This window comes from Eucalyptus grandis, chromosome 8, assembly GCF_016545825.1.
Source record: "Eucalyptus grandis isolate ANBG69807.140 chromosome 8, ASM1654582v1, whole genome shotgun sequence".
Classification (NCBI taxonomy): domain Eukaryota; kingdom Viridiplantae; phylum Streptophyta; class Magnoliopsida; order Myrtales; family Myrtaceae; genus Eucalyptus; species Eucalyptus grandis.
This window is the reverse complement of record NC_052619.1, coordinates 32,141,262-32,152,186: the sequence shown is the minus strand read 5'-3', so window position 1 is coordinate 32,152,186 and position 10,925 is coordinate 32,141,262. Positions and strand designations below refer to the sequence as shown.

Here is a 10,925-nt window from a genome sequence, read left to right as displayed (position 1 = left end):
TTACATTTTGATAATTGAGTTCATCCTGTCAATTTTGACCATAAATTGATGACGTGGTTGTTGGTGATCCTAGATGGCCAAGTGGCAATGGTTGCCCTCGCTAGATCAGGCAAGGGCAGGCCTCGCACGAAAAGAAAAGAAGAAGAAGAATGAAAAGAGCATAAAAAAAGGAAAAATAAAAAAATTATTAAAATAATATTTAAAGTTGTATACATTAGTGCCCTCCATGCCATATAAGATAGCTGCCATTCACGTCAATGATTTCTATCCAATTTTGCCGCATTAACTCAATTGACAAAATATAAAAATATTTAGAATTCAATTAGCAAAATTAAAATGTTCAAAACCAAATTAGAAAAAGTGTAATATATTTAGGCAAAGTGATAATATGTTATAATAGTTGGTAAGTTTAACTTTCCCAAACAAATGTTGATATATTAGAACAATTGGTACCTCCAAAACAATCAAATAAGAGTGTGCAAATAATAACCATTATCTTTTTCTTTCTTCTTTTTCTCGAGAATAAATTTAGAACACAAATCTGTTTGGTAACGCAATTTCATTTTTCTATTTTCAAAACAAAATTTTAACCTAGAAATAGATTTAGAATAGAAATGAGCAATATAAATTTTCTAGTTTTTTTTTTAATTTTTAGAACATAAATGAGAAATAAAAACTCTTCTCATCGCTTGCCCTCACCGCCCCGAGCTGCCGTTGCCACTATTCGCCGCCACCAGCTATTCGAGAGGGAGATATTTAATAAGGTTTATGAAACGAATTTCTAATTTATGTCTCGTTAACAAACATGTATTTTTACTCAAAAACTTGTCTAGAGAACATAAATTGAAAAATCTATTTCTGGCTAGAACTAGAGCCTAGGAAGAGAATGGTTATCTATCGCACCCTAAATGTTCGTTAATGGAGTCAAATAATAGCTGGTAATCTTTTATAATTAGTAGCCTTATAAGTTGGTAAGCTATGCAAATAATTGTTGGTCCATTATTGGAATTGTTAGTAACTTGGAAACAATTAAATAAGTATTGTTTTTTTTTTTTTTTTTTTTTTTTTGGGACAGGAGGAACCAGCTTGCACCGACAGTGCGCCGTAAACCCCCCGGCGACGCTAGCGGGGAAACCACCACCCCGGCGTCACGCTTAAGTCACCATGTAGCTAAGATTGCCTCCCTGCTTCGCAGGGGATTCGAACCAAGGCCTCCACCGGGGAGGTCCAAGGCCCTACCATCCACGCCACCTCGGTCGGTGGTATTGTTTTTTTTTCTTTTGGTAATTGAGGAACCGTCGGAGACTCCCGGTCCAACGGTGCCACCACCCTCTGATACTCGGTGGTACCGTTGGACATCATCGCAAGCCACTATTTAGACGTAAAACCTCGGGGGAGGTTAACACAAGACCCCACCACCATAATCTCCCACTTAAGACGTGTATTGACAACGCAAGAGTTCGAATTCTCGACCTCAGCGATGAAGGAGAGAACGCCCAACTAACACAGCTACCCACCGATGGGTAAAAGTTATTGATTCTAGTAAAAGTTGGGAATTTTATAAAAGAGTTGATAACTTGAGTTCCTGCATATATATATAGGTAAATTATAAAATAGCCAATATTTTTTGAAGTGTCGATAATATCGTATGCAAGTTTTTCATTTTAACCCAATGGTAACCTTCGCAAATAGTTGTCAATAAATTATTGAAATAATTGGTACTTTTGAAACGTTGGATGTGAGGTTCATTTTTCTCTCGCAGAATGGCGAGTTTTCTCCTACCTCCGGGCAGGTTCCCATCTCCACGGTGAGATTATTCTTCTGATGCTAAACCCTAACCCTCTCCTTCATCCTAATACCCATTGAAACCCTCACTCGATCAGACCTCCACCCAGTCGGATGTGTCTGCCGACCAAACACCCAAAACCCTAAAATCCAGAAAACTTAAAAACGAAGTAACCTGTTTGAATCCAAATGGGTAAATCCAGAACACCCATTTCGGCCGACTGAAACCCATTGTCGATTCCCCCGTCTTTTGGCCTCATCTCCATAGTGGGGTTGTTGACCGATAACCCACAGGCGAGTTCCCTCTATCTTCCTTTTGGTCTTCATCGGCATAGTGGGGTCACTCCCCATTCAGAGCTCCCTTCAAATCAAAACCTGGAGAAAGTATGGCTGCTCAGCTTGAGGAAGAAAGGCGGGTAACAGCCCTGTGCAAAAGCTTAGGTGAGTTATGGTTTGAGAATGATGTTGTAGATATACAAAGCGCTATCTCAGAAGATAAACTGATTGAATGCCGAAAAACTTTGTTTGGGAAACTATATTCCAGACCAAATGTGCATTTCCCGTCTTTCGTGAGTACTATGACCCGTGTGTGGAAAGTAGACAGGGTAAATTGCTCTCAGCTTGGAACAGGACATTTTTCATTTACCTTCCAATCGGAAGAAGAAAAACAGAGAGTGCTAGATACAGGGCCATGGTGCTTCTCCAGTAATTTACTAGTATTAAAAGAATGCGACCCAGATACCCCGGACATCTGCTATGACTTCAACAACTGTGCTTTTTGGGTCCATTTCTATGGCTTGCCATTTGGGAGAGTCAATAACGAAGTTATCCGAGAAATAGCTACTAAATTGGGGGAAGTTATAGAGGTGAAATTGGAAGCGAGAGGCAATAGCTACTATAAAATGGGAAAAGCCAAGGTGATGCTGAATCTGAAAAACCCCTTAAAAACGGGAATACTTGTGAATTTGGAAAAGAAGAAAGTATGGGTAGAGTGCAAATATGAGCGGTTACCGCACTATTGTTACTCATGCGGAAGAATGGGGCATTATGCTACTGCATGCAAGGAAATCCCATATGAGAAATCAGGGTTGCCGGATGACTTACCAGGACGATATGGGCATTGGCTTCGAGCGGATGTGAAGGAATTAAGCCCGTATGGGAAATTTTTTTATGGAAAACAAGAATCGGTCCTCGAAGACACAGAGAGTGTGCTAGAGACTCCTATGCATTCTGTTTCAGAGAATGAGAACCAGCAGCAGGGTCAGCACGTAAACAGTATAAGGGGACAGGAAAATGCAGAAAAGATAACCTAGAAGGCAACCAGTTCAACGACACAGCAGTTAGCAATACAACTAATGGGAGAAAACATCCCAAAAAAGAGAGGAAGCTGCTGTATTGATGAAGCATTAGCAATGGTTCTATATGAAGAACATCAAAAGGAGGAAGAAAGAACATTGTTTGAGGCTGAAACAGGGGAGAACAGCCGATCGGCATAAATCGAAAGGGACTAAGCACCAATCTGCAAAAAAGGGCAAGCGTTTCGCCCTTACGGTGCGCAAAGTTCCCGAACACTGGAGATTGACAGCACTCAGTTGATAGAGACCCCGATTAAGGAAATGAAGAAAGCATCTCAGTGGGCTTTGGTGGCTAGCCCTAATAAGCCACCAACAAAGCCATGAAACTATTAAGTTGGAATTGTCAGGGGTTGGGCACACCCCTGACAATTCAGGCACTGAGAGTCCTAGTGACTCAAGAACGGTCCAGTGTTTTATTTTTAATGGAGACTAAGAATCGGGAGCAGAAGGTACAACAGTTAAGGAGGAGGTTGAGGTTTTTCAAAGAGTGTTTTATAGTGAATCCGAAGGAATTGCAAGGGGGGTATGGCTGTGTTTTGGGATGATCAAGTAGAGATATCAGTTGATTCATTCTCCAACAACTATATAAGTGTTCTCTGTCAAGTAATAGAAAACAGACAGCAAATGCAAATTACCTTTGTACATGCTCCTAATGCTTTCCGAGAAAGAATACTACTATGGGAGGATCTACATAGAGCAAGCACCCACTACCACTTACCATGGCTTTGCTTGGGAGACTTCAATGAAGTCCTGTATCACTGGAAAAAGTGGGCGGCAAACGCGCGGAAAACTATCGGATGACAGCCTTCAGGGAGTTTCTTGGGAAATGTTCATTAATGGATTTGGAATCCAAAGGCTGCGCTTTCACTGGACCAACAACCGAACAGAGATCAATTTGTTAAGGAAAGACTAGATAGAGGATTATGCACTCTCGAGTGGAGATTATCCTACCCTGATGCAGAAAGCACCGCACTACCAGCTATAGGGTCTGATCATAGCCCTATTCTAATATCTTTACAAACGAGGAGATCAAAGAAAAGGAAAATTTTTCGCTATGAAGCATTCTGGGCAGAAGATGAAGAAAGCGTCCAGATAGTTAGAAAGGGCTGGGCTGAAAGGGAATCTCACGGGCTGAACATAGCTCAAAATCTGCAGAAGGTGGCAAAACTATTGGCACAGTGGAGTAAAAATAGATTTCAAAATGCCAAACGGAGAATAGATGAGCTGAAAAGTGAATTACAAAGCCTCACAAATGGAACTAAAGCTTATAAAGAATGTGAGGCAGCAAAGAGAATAAATCAGGAGATAGAACAGCTATGGCGGCGAGAGGAGATGTATTGGGGGATGCGGTCAAGGATTAGCTGGTTAAAATGGGGAGACAGAAATACAAAATTTTTCCATGCAACAACCATTCAGAGAAGAATCAGAAACATAATTACCTTACTCAAGGATGCCAATGATGAGTGGGTGCAGGAAGATCAACCATTAAAAGAAATGACAGAAACTTTCTTCAAGAACCTATATTTGTCAATGGGGGCTGCAACTTTCAACTTTGTCATACAACAAATTCCAATCTTAGTAGACGAAAGAATGAATCAAAGATTGGTGAAATCTGTCACAATAGAGGAGATAACAGAGGCAATGCAACAATTAAGAGCTAATAAGGCTCCAGGACCGGATGGGCTGAATGGGTTGTTCTACAAAAATCATTGGCCAGATCTAAGTCAGGGGATTTTTAGTGAAGTTTAGAATTTCTTTGATACAGGACACTTAAACCCAGACCTAAACAGAACCCTAATCACCCTCATTTCCAAAGTTAAAAACCCAGAAAAGTTAGAACAATTCCGACCTATTAGCCTATGCAATTTCATTTACAAAATCATCTCCAAAGTAATGACCAACAGACTGAAACCCTTACTACCCAGCATTATTGCCGATGAACAAAGTGCCTTTGTGGGGGAAAGACAAATCCAAGATAATATCTTGATTGTACAGGAGGTGCTACATAAGCTGCGAACTCGGGAGAGGAAGAGAAAATTTCAAGCTGTCCTTAAGCTAGATATGCAAAAAGCATACGACCGAATCGAATGGGACTTCTACAAGCAAGCTTAAAGAAAATGGGGTTTTGTGACCACTGGGTTAAATGGGTGATGCAATGCGTATCTACGGTGTCGTTTAGCATAAACTTCAACGGGGAATCCCTCCCTTATTTCAAGCCAACAAGAGGACTACGACAAGGTGACCCGCTTTCCCCATATCTATTCATTCTAGTGGCCAATGTTTTTTCCCTCCTGATGAAACAAGCAATTTCAAATGGCACCCTACGAGGAATACAGCTAAACAGTTGCTGCCCAATACTCTCACACCTGCTATTCGCGGATGATTCGATATTTTTCCTTCATGGTACAGTTGTGGAATGTCAAAATTTGGCAGCCATCCTACACCAATACTGTTTTGCCACAGGGCAGGCCATCAATCTCAACAAATCAGGTATCCACTTCAGCAAAAGCTGTCCCACGAATTTGAGAAGGAACATGGCGGAGATGCTAAGAGTTAAAGAAATAGACAAAACGGGGAAGTATTTAGGGATCCCCTCAGATTGGGGAGGTTCGAAAAAAGATGTATTTGCATGGATTCTAGCAAGAGTAAGCATGAAGTTAGAGAGTTGGAAAGAAAACTTGCTGTCACAACCAGGAAAGGAGATATTGATCAAGTCCGTAGTGCAGGCTATCCCACAATATGCTATGTCCATCTTTAAACTTCCAGTCTCAATTTGTAAAGCCATCGAGAAGAAAATAGGAAACTTTTGGTGGCGGAGTGGAAACAAAGCTCTTTGGAATTCATTGGAAAAAATGGGAGCATCTAAAACTCAGAAAAGAAGAAGGTGGGCTCGGATTTAAAGATCTTTTATCCTTCAATAAGGCGATGTTGAGCAAGCAAGCTTGGAGGATATCTCAGCAACCTTCCTCACTCCTAAGTCAACTACTAAAGGGACTATACTACCCACAAGGTGACTTTTGGAACGCTGGAAAAGGATCTAGACCGTCGTGGGGATGGCAAAGTATCGTCGTGGGAAGAGATTTGATAGCTCCTCAAGTGATGTGGGCCGTGGGCAATGGACAGACTATATCAATTCGAGGAGATAAATGGTTGAAAAGCGGAATCATTGGGGGGCCAGCAACAAGAAACGAACCAGAAAAAGTGGCAGCTTTAATCCAGCAACGGGAGGGGAAATGGGATGTGGAAAAACTACGGTCTTTGTTCGATGATAACAGAGTTAAGGAAATCCTAGAAACCCCTATAGGATTACCGTCTACAGCAGACAAGATGATATGGACGAGCAACAAAACAGGGGACTATTCGGTGAAAAGCGGGTATATCTACTGCAGAAATCAATCAGCAAACACAACAAATACAACAGCATCCTCCTCACATCAAACAAAGCCGGATCTCTGGAATCTCATTTGGAAATCAAAGTCTCTACCTAGAGTAAAACAATTTCTATGGAATGCATGTCAGAATGCTATTCCAACCGTGGAAAACCTACACAGGAGGCGAATTGTACCTGATCCTTCATGCCCAATTTGCAAAAAAGAAGTTGAAACAACTGAACATGCGCTACTGCTCTGCCCCTGGACCATTGAGTTATGGCGAATGAGCCCCCTGCATCTCCAAATTTCCAGAATTGGGTTAACACGAATAGATGAATGGCTATACTCGAATAGAGAAAACCCAAGTAAAGGCCAAGATTTCAACCTGATTGCCACGGTGTTGTGGTGCATTTGGAAGGATAGAAACCGGTTTGTGTTTGAACATTATCCCCTGTCTCCGTATCAGACCCTGTCCAAAGCGACAGCTCTACATGAGAACTACAAGAGTTGCAACAGCAAACCAACAACAACAAAAGAAAACAATACCCATAAGCACAGATGGATTCCACCGCCACCAAACACACTGAGAATCAATATAGATGCGTCTTTTGTCGGAGAAGGAGTCGATAAATCAGATCTAGAGAGGAGTCATGAGATCGGGTACAGAGCGAGTCGAGCTGTGGTGGAGAACAGAGAAGACATCCGTGGAGATGGAACAGCCGACACACCATCGGAGAGTCACAGAGAAACGGAACAGCAAAGAAGCACACCGGCTTCAGAGGAGTGGTGCGCAGGGTCTTCAAATGGAAGATCCGGAAGAAGAGCAGGGCTGGAGAAAACACGAGAAGTGGTCACACAACCTCCCGGCGAAGGATCCGCAGGGACCATAAACAGCCTTGAGTTAGAAGCTTACCACAGCGAGGAAGACATAATACCATCAGATCTGGCGGCTTTTAGACAAGTAGAAACCAGAATGAGATGGAAAAAACCAGCGCTTGGGGCAAACAGAGGAGCGACCACGTACAAGGCAGGAGAGGAAGGGGCCGAGAACGTAGTCTTCGATCAAGCTATTGAATCGGAGGAGAGAAGGGACATGGGAAAAATCGGCTCATCCAAGCCCACGAGGAAGATTCAGGCGGGATCGTGAACCGAGATGAATTCAGCACACCTCCCGTCGGCCGCGTAGTCTCTGGTCAAGCTGTTGAACCGGAGGAGAGAAGGGACACGGGCAAGAATCGGCTCATCCAAGTCTACGAGGGAGATCCAGGCGGGACCGTGAACCAAAAAGATTTCAGCACCTCCTCTGTCGGCCATGAGCGACAACCACCAAGTCTGGAGTTGCAGAGACAAAACATACCAGTTCTTCGGGCAAACAGGGGGACAGATCGGGTATAGGACCGCCATCGCCTGCATATGCCGCGACTCGCGGGGAAGCCTCGTCGATGGATTTTCGAAAGAAATCGCAGCCTCTTTAGCAGAACAAGCCGAAGCCGAAGCTCTCATGGAAACCCTAGAATACCTCTCAAGCAGATCGACCGAAGCTATGCAAGTACATTCTGACTCCCTGCTACTCGTGCAAGTAGTTCAGCAAAAGACTAAACCAAGTTGGGAAGTGGTAGGGCTGGTGGACCGGATCCGCGATCGAATGGAAAAATTTTCGGGCCTCACTTTGGCCCACTGTAGCAGAGAAGCAAACAGGCCTGCAGACTGGGTTGCAAGAGCCCATCGGCAACAATTCCTCCCCCGTAACTGGGTAACAAACCCCCCGATAGCCTTACTAGATTTACTTACTGCTGATGTTTCCAATGTATTAGCGTCGAACTTATCCAAGTAAATGAAAGTAGATGCATTTCCGACCAAAAAAAAAAAAAAAAAAAAAAACAACCAAATAGAAGCTGGTAAGTTGGTGACTCTGCCATGTTGATAAGCTATGCAAATGAATGTCGGTATTAGAGTAACAATAGATAATTTCAAAACAATTAACTACCTATTTGGCAAAGAGGCCTGTCCTCTCATATCAAGTATTGGCACTTGCGCTTTTTTTTCTGCCATTATGAAATTGTCAACTTTAAGAACATGATCTCCTCCATAATTATTTCTTTGTTTTGGTCATTTTCTTTTTCGGCAAATCGCCATTGTAGAATCATCACAATATCGACTGTGATGGAGACAACCTAATTTCAATCAAATATGAAGATAAATTGATTTTTCATCAAGGATAAGATTTAATTGATATTGTAATTTACTGTTTTTACGGTTACCGTAAAACAGAGTTGGTCTAAAGAGAGATAAAAGGTTTCTTAATTAGTCTAATATGGGCTGGCTAGTGTGGGCCGAGTTGAGCCTCGGCCCGTAATGAGGGGGCGGCTGGAAACTCTATAAATAGTGCTCAAGTCTCTCCTCTAACCCTAATTCTCACATGTATCATCACCTAAGGGGCGTTTACCTAACGCTACACGTGAGGGGGGCCGCCTCATTGAGCCAGTGATACGGAGGGCAATAGAGGAGAATGACTTGCGCGTGGAACATTGTGTTTCCACTTCCGCTTCAAGAACAGTGGATCCCTTTGATGAGTGGGTAATCCCTTTTCTGCTTCCGCTTTATATTTGATGGATCCCAAAACATGTGCATTAATCTTTCTACTCAATTATGTATGTTTTTGTTCTGGTTATGGAGATCTTGGGGTTGCGCAATTTGCGTCTAACATATTACTTTTAAAATTTTAGAGATGATATGCACCCTAGAGTCCATCGAACAAAGGGACGTGACTCTGCCCCTTGAACTAAATTCCGTCTTTCAATTTTTGCTAAGTTGCGCATACTTATTCAGTTAGAAAAAGGGTAAAAATATCAAAAACTTTAAACTATGCTACTATGACACATTCACCCCAAACTTTTTTATAACACAAGAATCTCCAAAGTTATCCCAAACTTGTATAGTGTGACAAATTTACCCAAAATTTCTTCTTATGATACCAAAAACCCTAAACTTATATATTTACCCTAAGAATTTAGAGTCATTGAAAAAAGTTTGGGATTTTTAATATCATAAAAAAATTTGGGATAAATGTATTACACAGATATAAGTTTGGGGCTTGGGTGTCATAAAAAAATAGTTTAGGGTAAATGTACTATAGTGGGTAAAATTTGAATTTTATTTTGTGGCTTTTTCCAGTTAGGAAAAAATATTCACCATATTAATGGAAAAATTCGTACTTATTTAATTTATTAAAGGGACATTTTCTTTTATTTTGCTAATTTTTATCAAATTCGGGGCCACATGCAGGCAACCAAATTACTGATACATTGGTAAGCTCGATATATAAATGTTGATAATTTATTATTACAGCTGGTACTGTTCAAGCAATGAAGTAGATGCTGGCCGCGGAGGAGTTGGTAATTTTATACAAGGGAACTAGTCAAGTTAATGAGGTGGAAATGCCGTTTGAAAGCTATGGCCTAGTTTAGCAATACTTTAAATAATACCTATTTCTATTCTTTTGTTCTTTGAAATAAAATAAAATAAAAACTGAAATCCGTTTGCAAATTTTTTTGTTCTCGAAAGCAAAAATCTTTTTTTTGTTCTTGGGAATAAATTTGGAACAAAATCAAGAAGTAGAAAAAAAGTTACTTATTGTTCCTAAGAATAATTCTAGAATCAAGTTTAACTTTTCTTCTTTTCTCTTTTATTTTTCTCTCTTTCCTTTCCTTCTTCTTCTTCCTTTTGGCTGGTTGTAGGCCTCGGCCATGACTAGCACTGGTGACTAGCTAGACGAGGGTCAATGATGCCGAATCACGATGAGGCTCATTGGCTTGAGCCTCGCTGTGGCTTGGGTTGCTGGGAGCTGGCGACGCTTTGATGAGGTCACCAACTCTCATCTAGCCAATCGTCAGCTAGGAAGGAGAAGATGAAAAAGGCAAAATAAAAGAAAAAAAAAAAAAAAAAAAAAAGAGAAAATTTAACAAAATTATCAAAACATTTAAAGGAAATGGTTTGAACTACAAATTTTAAGGGTTTTACCAAATACATTTTCATTCCAAGAATAAAAATTTTGGTAGTTTAACAAGCACATTCAAATTGATGCAAGCCTAGGGTAGGCTTTCTCAAACAATAGGATCGGGAAAGTGACTCGCGCACAAGAAACGGGACGAACAGAAATTTTAGCACTGCGCAAGCTCAGGAGAACAGTCGTATCTTTGTCGATATAGATCGGATCGACCTGATTCCAAAGCCAAATGAACAAAGACTTCTGGATCTACAATTTCTCTATTTTGGGTTTTCTAAAATAAGCATTGTAGGATAGTCGAAATTGGGTTGGAAGTAACAAACAAAACAGGAAAAGATAGGAACTTCGTTGGTTGCTCTTCTAGGCCTCCAAAGAAGTTGAAAGGGACACCGATTCTTCTAGATCGAT

The 10,925-nt window shown here is 41.2% G+C and overlaps 1 protein-coding gene across 1 annotated transcript; it reads left to right on the top strand.

Annotated features, from left to right (window-relative positions):
* The first annotated feature begins 2,171 nt into the window (after nt 1–2,171).
* LOC108959184 lies at nt 2,172–4,889 on the top strand. Its single transcript, XM_039299871.1, has 2 exons — nt 2,172–3,053; nt 3,996–4,889. Exons 1-2 carry the CDS (start codon nt 2,172–2,174, stop codon nt 4,887–4,889), a joined length of 1,776 nt encoding a protein of 591 aa, XP_039155805.1.
* Nucleotides 4,890–10,925: the final 6,036 nt, after the last annotated feature.

What these genes read in the sequence shown, in the direction of transcription:
- LOC108959184 (XM_039299871.1), top strand. Translation starts at nt 2,172, where the DNA reads ATGGCTGCTCAGCTTGAGGAAGAAAGGCGGGTAACAGCCCTGTGCAAA. An exon ending in ACCAGCAGCAGGGTCAGCAC is followed by an intron (nt 3,054 to 3,995) that starts GTAAACAGTATA and finishes TGGAATCCAAAG; the next exon opens with GCTGCGCTTTCACTGGACCA.